This window comes from Artibeus jamaicensis, unplaced genomic scaffold (genome assembly GCF_021234435.1).
Source record: "Artibeus jamaicensis isolate MK-2021 breed Jamaican fruit bat unplaced genomic scaffold, CSHL_Jam_final contig_1256, whole genome shotgun sequence".
Classification (NCBI taxonomy): Eukaryota; Metazoa; Chordata; class Mammalia; order Chiroptera; family Phyllostomidae; genus Artibeus; species Artibeus jamaicensis.
In genome coordinates, this window is record NW_026521246.1 from 148,458 (window position 1) to 164,578 (window position 16,121).

Consider the following 16,121-nt stretch of genomic DNA (forward strand, 5'->3'; position numbering starts at 1 on the left):
TTCATGAATTTTATGCACCTTGGAGGGGCTTCAACTTTAAGTACAAGGCAGGAAGTAAATTACTTTGTGAGTTGCAAAATGTGGGAGATGCTTATTATTAAACTTTATTATTATTTGCATTTTGCTCTGAGGCAAAAGACTGAGATCTGCACAGAATTTAGCTTACTGTTTTAAGCGAGAAATTTAGGAGTTTTTACAAAGGAAATGACTGCCATTATAGGAATAGAAGTAGTTCAAAAGTTCAACAATGCAATACATAATAGAGAAAACACATAAAACCTGTATCGTGCTCTGAATAAGTAATGATTTAAACAGGTGAAGAATACTTCAAAGTGCGTAGAGATGTTGATTGTATCAGTAAATGGGAAACTGGATTACAAGATACATTGCCGTTTGACCCTTCTCCCTTTCTTACTTCCTACCCTAACCCTTCACCCTGCCCCTGCCTAACTAACATCTCATATAGGAACTAGAAAACAAACAAAAACCTGGAATGGTTACCATAGGGAGTTAGCTCATTACTAACAAGAAAGGGAGTAAAGGGAACCTGAGGAGCAGGAGCCCGCTTCCCTAGCCTGGAAGCTAGAGCATTTACAGACTCATTCACACTTTCCAGGGGACCGCTGCCCAGGAGACTCCATCCTGGGAACACAGGTAACATTCCCAGGAGCACTGCTCTCCCTCCAGCACCAGACTGTCGGGGAGAGCAGAGGGAGGTAAGCGCATGCGCCCGAAGTCAATGGCAGAGGTGAAGGCGCTTGACCGAAGCTTGTTGGTCTAACTAGGGGGTGGACCTGAAAATCAGCCCAAAAAAGCTTGGGAAGCTTGATTGGCTAATTTGAAAAAACGCTTGGTTTTTCCCCAAACCTGGGAAAATATAATCCCAGAACAAAAAAAGTTCTCTCTTTCTCTCTCTCTCAACCCACACTCACCCTTCTGTTTGTGTTGGTGCATTCTCTCTCACCTAGGAGCATGTGACCATGTGGGTTGCAGCTCCCAGGGCCCACAGGGGGACTGCATGGGCTCCAAAGGACTACACTTTAACAAGAAACAAACTCTGGGTACTGCCGTTGTTTTCGCCTTGACTTTTCTGTGGTGGGATGGAGAGAAATGGGACACAGGGGCCGATTTCTACCTGAATAAATCATCTTGCCACATCACAATCTCCCGTGCATAGGTCCGTGAAATGCTTTTCTCGTAATCCTGTGAATCCTGTGGAAGAGTCTGATTTCCACCGACAACAGTATATATCGTCAAAATATGTGCAAAGGTCACTTCCAAGTGGTGAGCTTATTAAACAATTTTTACGGTGGCCATTTATTTCTTTCCTTATGTCATACTCATCCTTTTCAATGTTACTTAACTTCAAAGGAACATGTGGGAGAGTGCAGACTGACAGTCAAAAAAGCAACTCATTCCCGATTATGAACAGGTCAGTGGTGCCCATGTTTTCCCTCCACGGCTCCCACACCATTGACCTCCCAGCCCCAGGGTCATAGGCAGCCCTTTCACAGCTGCCTCTCTTTTGCATGCCAGTCTATCCCTAGCTCAGGCCACACTGAATCTGCAACCTAACAACAGGGCAGCAGAGATCTTCCTTCCCTCCTCAACCTCCTGTAGGGCCTACATTCACAAGAAAATAAAGATAAGCAAGCTGTAAATACTGATCTCAGGAGGAGGTAAAGGGAGATGGGGGTGGGGCCTATAGTCCCTCCGGTGGGATAAAGCAGCGGAAGAGGGTAGACTTCACTGCACTGTGAAACCGGGGCTCTGCTCCTGGCAGCAACACACACTACGTCTTGGGCTTTAGTGCCTTCCCTTTGTACCTTTTTAACCTGAATAGGTGAGACCCCTGTGGAACAGTCACAGAAGTAATCAGACACCTGTAACAATACACACACACTGTAAAAAGTTGTTGACTCGGCATTTTAACAACACGAATCTAATGAAATAGAAGGAGATTTGAAATAAGTGCAATGTTCTTGGGTATTTAAGTAGAATAATGGTGGTAACAAAGTGTTGGGAGCATTTGTTGCACCAATAGAGGCACTGATTGCCATCCCCACCGTCATTTTTGCACAAGTATTATATCAACCAAATTATTTCAAATTGCATCCCTCTCATTCCTTACTTCCGTCCTCTGCTTTATTCAGTGCTTACCCACCTTCTACACAGTTTGTCTTTCTGGTCTGTGCCTCCCTCTTAGCACATATTTTCCATGAGGTCCTTGGTCTGTATGCTCAGCACTAGAACATGGCCTGACTCATAGTGGGTATTGAGTAAATACTTGTTGAACTAGATCAATAAATGGGAACATATAAAAGAAATGGGAATGAAGACTATGGAATTAATGTGCAGATTTATTATTAGCAGAAATGAGGGTAAAAAGTAAAAAGGAAGGATGGTGAAAAGCATGAGAGAGAACAAAGGAAGAAGGAAAGGAGGAAAGAAGGGAAGAATTAAAGCGCATGTTCATATCAACCTGTACCTAAAATAATAAATGATACCTATGGCATGAGGATGCTGAGGACTGGGCGCCGGGAGTGGAACCAGAACGGCAGAAGAGCTTGCTAAGTGCTTAGTGATTAGTCACAGGTGAGTGGTCAGTTGGGGCCGCAGACAGCAAGGGCTGGACTGGAGCAGTTGCCTGTGCTTTCTTACACGGCTATCGCAGGCCTTGGTACCTCACCAGGTGGCCTTCTTCGTGCGGTCACTTAGGGAGGGTACCTTGCTTCACCCAGGACAAGCAATTCAAGAGAAATCAAGACAAGCAACCAAGACAGGCCCCTCCCTTTCTCTAAGCTAGTATCAGAGGGGACATTCCATCTCGGTTCTGTGACCTATTTGTTAGAACTCTGTTGTTATATGGCGGGTTGCAGATGTCTCTGTATCTCTTCCCTTACATCGTTTACTTCCTCACAGCATGCTACGGCCATTAGCTTAAACCTGCCTGCAACTGAAATCAAATCTTGACACATCCAGATGTTTTAAATGGAGACCAAAGAAACATACGTGTATCCATTTAGAGCCTGCCTGCTTTGCACACCCCATGAGACTGCACTCAGTGAGGGCTAGTTACAGATGAGAAAATGCTTGGTGGGCTTTAACCCCAATCCACTGCTTCCCTGTGTCGCCGTCTGACCCAGAGATGCCTGGCTGTGCATCTGAGAGGCAGGTGGCAGACACAGAGCCCTTCAGGGATTCCCTTCCCACCTGGGGGTTCTCCACCCTCTTCTCTGAGTGTTGGCCCTGTGTCACTGTACCCAAAGGTTTACTTACAGCTCTGAGGGCCTTCACCTCTCACCTAACCTTTCTAAGTGCCGCCCAAACAGACCTCTCTCTGTGCTTTGCCATCTCGTAACAGTGCTTTTTGCCTTTTCCCTCCATCATCCCGAAATCCTCGCACTCACCACCCCTTCAGTCAGTGCAGCCCACACTCAAGGGAGGGGCTCACACAAGAGCGTGAACTCCAGGAGGTGGGGTCATGGGGGGCTGTCTGAATGGTGTTCAACAACAGTCTGCCCTCTGGTCCCCAAAGATTCACGTCCCTGTCACATGGCACACACATTTCCTGGGCCTTGTGTTCAGCTTTGCAGACACAGAAAGGAAATGTTCAGGGTCAGAAGGTGCCTGGAGCATGGGGTTTGTGTCTCACTTCCCCCCCTGCATCTGTCACTGTGGCAATGGTTGCTGAACCACAGAACACAGTAGTACTCAGCCTCGTCCTCAGCCTGGGCCCCCGTGATGGTGAGGGCGGCCTTGTCTCCAAGCAGGCTGCCGGAGAACCTGGCGGGAACCCCTGGTACCCGACTACTGGTACCACCTATCAGACCCTGGGGTCCCTGGAAGGGTTTCTGTTGGACCCAGCAGGCGTAGTTACTCGTGGTGACGGCCCCAGCACTGGAGGCACAGGTGAGTGTGACCGTCCCCCCAGGAGTTGTGGACAGTAAAACCTCCTGAGTCACCACAGCCTGGGATGTGGCCCCTGAAAACAGGTGAGAGACCAAAGGTCAGGAATGGGGACAGGTGTCTTGAAGGTGCCGTGTGGCCTCTCTCACTCTCCCCCGACCCCCAGCCCAGAGAGTCTCCCCTGACCTGTGCAGTGAGCCAGAAGTGTGAGCAGGACAGGAGCCCAGGCCATGGTGGAGACGCTTCACTGCTGTGCTTCTCAAGACCCCACAGCACAGAGTCAGCCTGCACAGCTCTCATTATAACGCCTGCCACATGTGGGGGTGGGGCTGCCATGAAAACGAGCTCCACTCCCAGGGGTGCTGGGCAGTGTGGTCACAGCCACTGAGCTGTTCCACGTAAGTGACCACGTGGTAGTGGGACCCAGGGCCTATAGGGCCATTTTACAGCTGAGCCTGCTTTTCCAGGCACTGACCCACAGCCCCCTCTAGTGTCCATAGTGAAAATGTCACCAATGGACAGATGCACACCTGCAGGACTTTCAGAGTTTGCAACCCCTCTTTCCTCTGGTCTGGGGCTTTTAGTTGTCTCTGTAGGTCAGATGAAGGGCCTATGATTCCTCAGGCAGAAACTCGGTGGAGGAATTTGGGCGAGGGAAGGCCCGAATGAGTTACTGACTCTCTTTTCACTCCACACATCGTAGGCGTCTGTATTGAGTAGCAAGGCTAAGGTCTTGGATTCTCCTGCTTCCTCAGCTCAGGTTCCTCAGGATCACACCCAGCAGTGTGGGTGCCTCGCCACAGAGGTAGCTGACTGCCCCTGGCCAGGTGCTTGGTCTCTCCCAGAGCCTAGCAGCATTTCAGAATTTATTTATTTCTTCTCTTTCTTTCTTAATGGTGTTTAGTTTACCACTGCTCTGGAAAACTAAAAGACTATAGTGGAGTTTTTCTCCCAGAGCTTGCCAAATACTTGCTGTGTGTGTGTGTGTGTGTGTGTGTGTGTGTGTATCTCTGTCAGTAGGTCATAGGACTCATGTGTCAACACCCTGCGTGTCACAGCTTCAGAGCACTTGTGTGCTCTGGGCCACCTTAAACCTCAGTGTCACCTGGTAATCTGGTGGAACAGTATTTCTGTCAGTGGAACATGGGCTTCCAGAAGCTGAAGGCCAACTAAGTGCATAGCTCCCTACTGAGGGTGAGCACTATGGAACGCAATCATGTTTCCTGCTCTGGAGAGCGTGTCCTGTCATGTCATGGACTAATGCCACCCTAGGAACCTCAGTGACAGGACAGGCCTCTAAAACTTCACCAGGTTTGTCTCCTATGTGACAAAGTCCTAGTAAGTAAAACACAATCTAAACATAGTATAGAACTTCTGGAAGGCTTTAAAAAAAAAGACAGGGTATATATTTGTGGGGACTTCCACCAAGATGGAGGCATAGGTGGAGACGCCGGGCTTTCTCACACAACCAAGTTTAAAGACAATAAAATATTAGCAACAGAAAACACAGTCAGAACACAGAAAATTGAGCTTTTCAGAAGTCTGATAACAACAAATTCTTCAGCTTAACAGGTAAGAGGGGCAAAGCCAGCAGCTGGTGGAGTGGGTTTGCACAGGAAAACTTGGTCAGACAGACTCAGGCGCTTGGATCCCAGGCGTGGGGTTGCAAAGGGCTCACCCACTGAGTGACCCAGTGAGTGACCAGCGACCCAGCGAGGGTGCAGGGCGATGGGTTGACTGTGGTCGCGCATTCCTGCGCAGATAGACGGGCGAGGGAGTGGGCGGTGAGACAGGACCGAGCAGGCCCCAGTGGAGGGAGGCAGCAGAGGAGGATGCCATTTCCACGCTCTGACCCCTCCCCCACATATAACGTCACAACCCAGTGACCTGGGCAGCCCCGCGCTGGTGTACACCTAAGGCTCCGCTCCTCATACTTAACGGCCGGAACAGACCAAAAATGGCTCAGGAAGATTTCAAAGCCCCAGAGCCCATAACTCTAAGCAATGAAGAAATAGCCAAACTTTCAGATGCACAGTTCAAAACACTGGTGATCAGGATGCTCACAGAACTGGTTTGATTTTAGTCACAAATTAGAGGAACATATGAAGGCTGAACTAATTGAAATGAAGGGAATTGCACAGGAAACCAATAGTGATGGAAAGGAAACTGGGACTCAAATCAAGGGACTGAACCAGAAGGAAGGAAAAAATGACCAAACAGGAAAATATGAAGAAACAAGAATTCAAAAAAATGAGGAGAGGCTTAGGAACTTCCAGGACATCTTTAAATGCTCCAACATCCAAATTATAGGGGTACCAGAAGGGAGAAAGGAACAGCCACCAGTGGAAAACTTATTTGAACAAATAATAAAGGAGAATTTCCCCAATCTGGCAAAGGAAATAGACTTCCAGGAAATCCAGGCAGCTCAGAGAGTCCCAAAGAAGTTGGACCCAAGAAGAAACACACCAAGGCACATCATAATTACATTAGCCAAGATTAAAATGAAGGAGAGAATCCTAGAAGCAGCAAGAGCTAAGGGGACAGTCACCTACAAAGGAGTTCCCATCAGACTGTCAGCGGATTTCTCAAAAGAGACCTTACAGGCAAGAAGGGGCTGGAAAGAGGTATTCCAAGTCATGAAATCCAAAGACCTACATCCAAGATAGCTCTATCCAGCAAAGTTTTTATTTAGAATGGAAGGACAGATAAAGTGCTTCTCAGATAAGATCAAATTCAAAGAGTTCATCATCACCAATCCCTTATTATATGAAATGTTAAAGGGACTTACCTAAGAAAGAGAAGATAAAAAAGATGAACGGTGAAAGGACAGCAAACTCACAGTTATTAAGAACCACACCTTAAACAAAAGCAAACTAAAAGGACAGCTAGATCAGGAGCGGAAACATGGAAATGAAGATCACATGGAGGGTTAGCAACAGGGGGAGTGGGCGAAGGAGAAGGGGGAAGAAGGTACAGAGAATAAGTAGCACAGACAGTAGGTAGAAAATAGGGGGAGGGCAAGAATAGTAGGGGAAATATAGAATCTAAAGAACTTGAGACACGTGGTCATAAACTAAAGGGGGGAATGGTGGGGGAGGGGGTGTGCAGGGTGGAGGGGAAGGAAGGGGGAAAATAGAACAACTGTAATGGCATAATCAATAAAATAAAAATTAAAAAACAGACAGGGTAGCTCTGCTTTTGGTATATCTGGGTATATACCCAAGGAAAATGAAATAAGCACCTCGAAGTGATGTCTATACTCCTGTGTTCATTGCAGCATTATTCACCATGAGCGAGATATGGGGACAACCCAAGTGTCCACTAACAGATTAGTGCATAAAGAAAACATGGTATGCATATGCAATGGAATATAAGTCAGTCGTGAAAAAGAAGCCCCCGCCCTGCCCCAGTCAGGGCACACGGCTGAGTTCCAAGTTCTCTTCTAGTCAGGGCAGATGCAAGAGGTGGCTGATCAGTGTTTCGCTCTTGCATTGATGTTTCTCTCCCTCACTCTCTCCCGCCCTTCCCATCTCTCTAAGGTTGATGAATGTGTCCTTGGGTAAGGATTAAAAAAGGGAAAGAGAGATACTGCCATTTACAACAACATGGATGATTTTTTATTGTGGTAAGATACACAAAACATTTAATTTTTTCTTATTTTTGAAAGTATCTAAAAATATAGACTGGGGAATCCCCAGTGAACTCATGGACTGGTTGATGTGGTAGCCTGGATACTCACAGGGTGTCCCCTGCCTTCTGGGGCCCTGCGTCTCCTTACCAAGGACTTCGATGTGCTCCTATCTCTGGCTCTTCTTGTTCATATAAACCATGTTAGCCATATAATATATACTGTGAGGTTCCTCAGAAAATGCAGATTGTCCAGTCTTCTTGGGGAAATGTTGGCCAACAGGCAGAGAAGAAACAACCCGGGGGACTCTTTGCATATCCCATTGCCCATTACACGTGAGTGTGGATGGTACCCGATACTCCTCACTGACCACTGAGAGGCATGGAAGGCCCACACTCACCAGATCTGAGGCTCCATAGCACTGGCCTGAAACAGTGCTCATGCCCCCCAGCAAGTACACCACGTTGAGCACACAGCTGCCATTAGGGTCCTGGTTGTTGAGTTTGTAATAGTCCACATTCTTCTGGCAGAGCCCTGGAGTTTTGTCGATGGCCGTAGCTGAGTAGCCAGATTGGTAGATTAAAGGAGGACACGTCAGGGCCCGCCAAATTGCATTATTAAGGGTAGCTCTAACTCTGCTATTTTCCCTTAATAATATTATTTTTTAAATGCCCATCTTGAAGAAAATGAAGCAAGGTGAAGTCTCACAGGCTTTCCCTTGGCCCTCTCAACTACCAGTATGGTGACTAGTTGGCCTCTTCTCCAGGTCGGTGAACGAGAGTGGGGATTCTACTGACAGTTCCAGGGATCTGTCCACGGGGTGATTCCACCGACCTGCTGCCAGCTGGTCCTCTACTGGCCCAGACACCCAACATCCCAGGTGTGGGGGAGGCATGATCAAGTCTGAGATTCCTGAGTATTGCTGTCACTTGAGTTATGTGTTCAACAGCACTCACAACCTTTGGACATTTCCTCCCCTGTGCCGGGTACATTCAATGGTACATTCAGTGACCATGGGTCCCTTTATGGCAGCAGTGGAAGAAGCACTACCATATATTTTAGTCAAGTGCTGACTACCTTACTGGTTTTCACCATACATTTCAGAAGTTTCTGGGTTCGAAAAATGGGTCAAGTCAATAAACTGGGCAATAAAAAATAACATTTTATTAGTCTGGCTACACTTAGTCCTCTGCACATCCAGTGTTCATAATTTGGCTGTAGAGAGTGACATTTGCTTTGGTGGCTACTGTCTGCCTTTCCCCGGAGCACTGCATGATAGTAGCCACGCCCACTGCATTTTGTGTGTTCGTCCTCTCTGGTTGCTCCTCTTTGCCCTAATTTTATTCACCTTGTTTCTAATAATAAGAAACCTGCCTGCCCTCTAATTTTTGGAGATGCTAATATTTCTGTTGATAGCAGAGAGAACATTTCACCAGTGAAATATCCTCCTGTGAGCCCTAGCCTACTAAGAACCACAAGGTGGGTGGGGACAGGGGAGCTGACGATGCTGTTTGCACTATGAGGGCACCTGCAATGGCTGAACAGCCTTGAATTAAAGCCGGTCCAGGAGCATGTAAATCTCAGCAACCACCTGTATTGATGCATAAACCCTCAGATTTCAAGAAGTCCCTGAGGAAATATTTTGTAACACATGAAGTCATGTGCTCTGGACCAAGACCAGGTAGGGCATGCAGAGATGCACCATTCTCATAGACAGGTGCTGGGAAATACCTGGGACAGTGAAATTCCCATCACAGAGAGGGAGGCTAAATGGAAAGTCAAGCCTGTTGGATGTGAGTGAGGGTTTTCCTTGTTGCCTCTGCCTGGGTCCCAGTGGGTCCACGTGGCTGCTCTCCGTATGCAGCCTGCTCCATGGAGGGAGTCAACCGTTCTTCTTCCTGGGAGTTTCAGGGAGTCAGGCACCAATGTAGGTCAGAGCCAGGACCTTAGAAGCATTGGTTAAGGAGGGAAAGTCCTAGAAATGACATATGGGAGGAGAGAGAGGAGGAAAGAGCAGGACGGCGTCTGCCTCTGGGATCTGGGGGCTGTGTGGTTCTTCTTTAATCAAAGCACTTTCCTCTCTTTTGGTGATCTCCCTCTGTTTTTTGTCTGAAAATACCTTCCTGTCTTATTTCACAGCATAAATTTAAGGTAAAACATTCATGTTGACTTTTTAGGCAGGGAAGTTTTAGAATCTTTGGTTTGACTCAAGACCCACGATTCAGAATCCACATTTTACAAGATACCCAGATGATCCCTGTGCATGTTAAAGTTTGAAAGTAACTGATCTAACACATTCATGGAGGCTATATGTTTGTTTTAGATATGAATGAATTACATCTTAACCTGTTCTGCTTACAACCAACCTGTCAGCAAAATTAACTCTCTTTTTCTTCATTTTGTACATTGCAAGACAAGATTAATGGATGTGTAGCATGGAGCTTGTTACTAGGTATTTCAGGCCTGCCTGGGAACAGCTGTGCACTGCTCCTTCTCACAGATTAACTTATGTCCCTGCTGTTGCTGTGGGGAGGATCCCGTCGGTCCCCACCCCCCACTTCAGAGGCTGTGGCTTTGATCTCTAAATGTTCACAAGATGCATCGTTGTCTGGGATCCTGTGTTCTGCTCTTCCTCACTGCCCTGGGTCCTCACCGTCCCTCCTTTGTCAGCCTGGTGATGCCTTATTTTCTTGTTACTGTCTAACACATTTCAGATATTGGAGTCTAAATAATTGTTTCCTCAGTGAAAGGTTAATAAAAAGCAGAGAATCAAGCTTCTGTCAGATGATGTGTTTGACTTTAGAGGATTCATGCCCAAATGAGTTGACATTTATTCAACATCCTCCCACCCAACACACTGGAGAGGGAAATGCACTGGAGGTCAGGACACTGAGCTGGGATGGTGAGCACTCAGGGGTCTGAGAGCCTGTGTTCACTGGGAGGCTTTGTCCAGCCCTGGGGATGCAGGGGCTCCGCACAGCTCTGACCTCAGGTCACAGGAGACCCAGCTTCTGTCAGGTCTCAGAGCTCAGGGAGTTATCAGTGGAGCCCAGGCTGGCACCAGGAGACTCACAGGGCACTGGGCACGGGCCACCTGGTTCTCTCAGTCACACACGATGCTCTTCTGTCCTCGTCCCCACCCAGCCACTGAGCAGGTATTTTACTTGTGGTAACAATTGTGTTTCTGTTGGGAGACCAGTGACCCAAAAGTAGATATTTCTACTACTTTCTAAGGAGAGGTTGAGTGAAGGGCTGCCCCACCTCACCTGCTTGAGTAGCACAGAGACAGCACAAGCCCAAAACTGAGCTGGTGTTGGTCACAGGCAGGGACAGGGGAATGATGGGTCAGACAGGAGAGAAGGGGCCAGATTTGATCACGTGTGGCCATGGAACAGGTGCTGTCTGTGGCAATGGGGTTGTGTTCGCCTCTCTAACAATGAGCTTCATCCTGAGCCTCAGACTAGAGCCCAGAGGTGATCACATAGGATCTGGTGACACACCAGGATCAGGACAATCAAGCTTGAACCTCTGGAAGCTCCCTCTGTGCTTTCTCAGGTAAGAAAGCTGGGGCCTTGCCTGGGGACCCTGGGGACCATTGCCATGGCACCTCCACTGGGTCTGGGGCTCCCCATGTAAGAGAAGGTGACCTCAAATCTGGGCTCCTTGAGAGCTTCCCAGGGGGTGTGACACAAGAACAGATGGGGGAGCACCTGCTCCTGCTGTCCCACTGCCCAGCCCCCACCCTGGGCTGTTGGAGAGCTGCAGGAGGGTGTGTGTCAGGGGCACAGTCAGTGCCCACAGACTCAGGGATCGACTCCCAGGAGTCTCCATGGTCCTGAGAGGTGTCAGCTGTCAGTCTGACTCATCCCTGGACCCACTTTACCCTGGAGCAGGCTCGGGGATCCCCAGGAATGTAGACGACACCCATCCTCTCCTGTCCACTAAGAGGCCTCCTGATCTCAGGGCCCAGATTTCAACTTGCACAAACCCTCTTCTCCATGACCCCTGAAGGCGCAGGCTCCCAGCCCCAGGTCTGGGCCACTCTGTGCCTGGAGTTCCTCCCACACCTGTGTCCTCATCCGGCATCTCACCACCCTGTACTGGGTCCCTGGGGCCCAGGGTGCTCAGGCAGCCTTGAGCTCAGGGACTGGGAGGGAGGGACTGGCTCTGCTTCAACCTCCTGATTTGGTCTCCTAACTTCAAACCAACTCCATAGGCCTCTCCTCCCTCAGATGCAGGCAGGTCACGTGGACATGGAGCAGCGTGTTCCCAGGGCTCTAACGTCCTCCATGATTTTCCTACAGTTTCCTCTTCTTTGCTGAGAGTTTCTACCTGTTCATTTGTTACAAGTGATTGTCACTCAAATTCTTTCCACGAATATATAAATACATGTGCAGATGATTGATATTGAATGTCTGACCTTAAACTAAACATGTCTTCATTTGTTTAGGTCTCCTTCATGTATCTCAGGATAGTTTGTAATTCTCATTTTGTATCAATTTTGTTTTTCAGTTTTATCTTTAAATATTTCTTTCTTTTGATGCCATTATAATTTTATTGTTAATTTAAAAGTTTTCTTGTTAATTTTTGATGGATTACTGCTGGCATGTCCAGTAGTATTCATTTCTACATGGTGCTCTTGTATCTCAAAGCCCCCATTAAATCATTTAGAGTAGAAACATCACCGAGTCTCCCTGGACTCAGAGCCGAGCAGGGCTGGTAGCAACCATTGTCCACACCTGCAGTGTCTCCACTGGGAGGTTTTCTCCCTGGGGAGAGCTCTCTGCCTCTGGGACAGGGACAGCTGAGACTTAGTGGCGATGGTGAGTCTCAGTTAGGATGAGGGGAAGGCCCGATGGCTGTTAAGAGGAGGCTCAGGTCACATCTGCAGAAGTGGCACCAGGTGTGAGCCCTGCATTAGGCTTGGATTCAGGCAGAGCAGCTGTGAGGTTCCCTGGCAGGAGGAGCCCAGGGAGGTTTTAGTCTCACTTCCTGTGACTCTGCAGCACTGTGCAGCTATAAGGGCTGCTGTAATGTAGAGCACAGTGATAATTGGCCTCGTCCTCAGGCTGGGCCCCCGTGATGGTGAGGGCGGCTTTGTTCCCAGAGATGGATCCAGTGAAGCGCTCAGGGACCCCAGAGGGGCGGTAGTTTGTGCTGTAGATGAGTGTGTGGGGAGCCTGGCCTGGGGTCTGCTGGAACCACTTGGGGTAGTGACTACTAGAGACTGACCCAGAGCTAAGGCCACAGGTGAATGTGACTGTCCCTCCTAGAGATACGGACAGTAATGGCTCCTGGGTGACTACAGTCTGAGAATCCACACCTAAAACCGACAGAAAAGACATGGGTGTTGTTATAAGAGACAAGATCACCCTAAGACTCTGCTTAGTTGTGTCCCCCAAGAGTGCAGAGTCCCCTCCTCTGACCTGAGCTGTAAGTGAGGAGCCCGAGCAGGAGCACCGTCCAGGCCATGGTGGGGACACTCACAGGACACAGCCTCCTAAGGCTCCAGAGGTGGAAGGAGGTGTCCTTGGGGCCTTTTCTTGCCTCCCAGACCCATTAGGAGGAGAATGCGCTTCATGCAAATCCCCTTCCTCTCTTAGTGCCACAGTGTCACCCCGATGTCCCTGGGGGGATGTGGAAAGAAACAGATGCTGCTACCTCACAACACCCATGACTGCATGGTAACCAAGGCCCTAAATCAAGAGTGTTCACCTCTGTCACCATATCAGTTCCCCCCTACTCTGGTGGCCTTAGTGCTAAATGTCTTTGTGAGTCTGCTGTGGCCTACACAAGAGATGACTGTGTTTACCTCCTGGTCCCAGTGATCTAGTTCATCTCCAACCTCACATGTTCTTTAGATTAGAACATTTCTTCCTTCTTCAGCAAAAACCACTCTTGTCTTATTGGAAGGAGGTAGCAGGCACTTTCTCCTCCTACAGGGAGTCCATGGGGAAACCATAGAGTTCATGTCTGGGAGATGGAGACATCGGGTCTTCCCTGACTCAGCTCTGACCCAGCAGCCGCAGTGAAGGAGCCGACCAAGGCTGAGAGTAGACACAGGACTGCACCGCCAGGCAGGGAGGGCAGCTTTCTTCTGTGCTGAGAATCCCACAATTACATGGAGGAGCTTCATTTTAACTGGAGATCATGAGTAAGAAAAGTCACAGCATCACCATGAAGTCCTGAGAACTTCACAACATCAGACACACAAAGTAGGAAACTGTCTCAGCGTCAGAAATAAAAATAACTGTAAATCATGCTTTTGTGTGAATATGATGGAACATTTGAAAGCTGTTTCCCTTTGCACTGGGCTGTGGGGCAGAGGGAGGGAAGGGCAGACCAGGGATCTGGGATGTGAGGGGATGAGTTGGAGACAGAGCGTCTCCTCCCTTCCGGGAAGATGACACATGGTGCGTCGGTGTGAAGTGAAATTCTGTTTGGGGTTCATTTTAAAATTCCAAGTAAATTGTGTGTGGAAGAGAACTTGAATGCTCATTTTTCCTTTCCTTTCATAGGTGTTGAGACCTGAGCTCACAGGAGATAAGATACTTACACCGAATTATTTTCCCTCATTCGACTGTATCTGTGATAGTGTGGAGAGATGCACTATCTAAGTGTACACCCATTGTACTTTGAGATTGGGAAGAGTGTCAAGACACAAGAAAAACAGACAGTTGAATGTGTGATTACTACCAGTCCCATAGGTCATTACACCATTGAAATGAAAGAGAAAGGACAGACTAGTAAGAAACAACACGTTAAACGATGAGGGGAAAAGATGAATGCAATTATTACCAATTTCCTCATCAATACACTTGCAAGTGTAGCAGCAAATGACCCTGAGGTTTGCCATGGGTACAGACTGTCTCAGGCTTTCCCCTGACACTAAGGACTGCCCCTGCCTTTAAGGATTAGGAGCCAGTGTGGTATGGAGGGAATGATAGGCTGGGTGGGGGACACTCCCAGGACCCCACATATGAAGGAGATGCAGCAGCGTCCCCTGTGGGTCCTGAGGGGCACAGCCTGAGTCAGGGAGCACTTTCCTCCCTGCTGTGCTTTCACCTCCGAGAGACGTCCTCTGCATGTTGACCTCGTCTCTTCACATCTGCTTTCCCCAAATTTCAGGTCCAAGGTCACCCAGAGAGGTGAACATATTGTAGCGTCAGTCCAAATCCTCCCTATGATCAAAGAGAAACTGTCTTGATGAGCCATGGGTTCTTCTTGCCCATATATGGAATCATTTCTGAAAACATCAATTATAATTAAAAAATGAGATGCTTTGGGTAATTCTCCAATAATTCTTTTGCATTAAGCTCCTTTGCTTTGCTAGAAGGAAAACATTAATTTAGGTGACACACTCTCTCTCTCTCTCTGGTAGAGGCAGCACTGTGTAATCCAGGACCAGAAGCAGGACTAGAAGGAGGCAGAATTAATGGGACGACCCACCAGCTCTGCCCCGATGGCGGCAGGAAAAGGCAGGGCCAGTGCCTCTTCCTCGACATCCCTCAGGGTCCACGGGAGCCACCTCCTTCTGCAATGAGTGAGGATGTGACAGAAGAATCCAGGCCATGGTGGGGAAGCCCCAGAGCTCTGCTAGCTGAGGCCTAATTGTTGACATCGAGACTGTCCCTGCCTAGGCGTCTCCTACCCTATGCCCAGAGACAACTGTAGGACACATTTTTTTCAAGGAAATTTATTTTTATTGTGTCATCGTCCACCTACCTTGTCCTGTGAATCAGGTCTTGACAATGACTACTTGAGAGGAGGAGGGCGAGATATGAGGCAAGTGTGTGAGTCACAGCTGAATGCTCATGTGGTTCCTGGGGACCAGGTGCAGGACAGTCACACCTCACTGAGGATACTGCCTGCCCAAGTGTGCAAGACCCAGTAAAGTCCTTTCCCAGCTTCCCTGGCCCTGGTCCAGTCCACCAGCGCCCCCTGCTGGTCTCAGAAGACACATCCTCCAGCTCATTACAAGCCTTCAGCTCTCCTGAGAGGGTTCTGCTGTTTGCAGTTGGGTCTTTCTGCTGTGGGCACCCAGGGCAGTAGAATGAGCAGATCCCCTCTGTGACTCTTGGATGAGCCATTAATTTCTTCAGGTCACTGATGACCTCCATGGAGCTACATGAAGCACTGTGTTCCCAGATGTTAAATGATTATGTGATAGTTGAGTTTCCTTCTCTCTGGACCCCTGGCTTGTTGCTGGTACAGGACCACTCGGAGTCACTTTTGAGGTTTAAAGTTCCTCTGGGAGCCCTGTTAGTTCATAGCAGGTCATAATTCCATTTGGGTGATTCTTTCAGGTCGAAACATTCAGTGATTGTTTTTGTTGTTGTTGTCATTATGAGGGTTTCCTGTTGGGTTCCCAGCCTCAGGCACAGGCCTTGGCTTTCTATTCCTGCCTTTGCCTTGAGAACGCAGCCCTGTGAGGAACACACACCTTGTGTTCTTGGTTCCTCCTGCTGGTTCTTATTTACTCTTGACTGGGATGATCATAATACTTCTGACTTTTGAAGAATTGAAGATAATTTTGTCTAATTTTATAAAATTATCAACACAAGGATTGATATTAAAAATATTA

General features: G+C 48.3%; 2 gene segments (V, D, J or C); both read right to left on the reverse strand.

The window, feature by feature from the left end:
• Positions 1-3,075: 3,075 nt before the first annotated feature.
• Positions 3,076-4,185, reverse strand: LOC119047291 (Ig lambda-2 chain V region-like). The segment is given in 3 exon segments: positions 3,076-3,164; positions 3,656-3,985; positions 4,096-4,185. Coding segments are annotated over 3 exon segments (465 nt in total).
• Positions 4,186-12,522: 8,337 nt separating this feature from the next.
• Positions 12,523-13,057, reverse strand: LOC119045216 (immunoglobulin lambda variable 8-61-like). The segment is given in 2 exon segments: positions 12,523-12,860; positions 12,964-13,057. Coding segments are annotated over 2 exon segments (384 nt in total).
• Between the last annotated feature and the right edge of the window lie 3,064 nt (positions 13,058-16,121).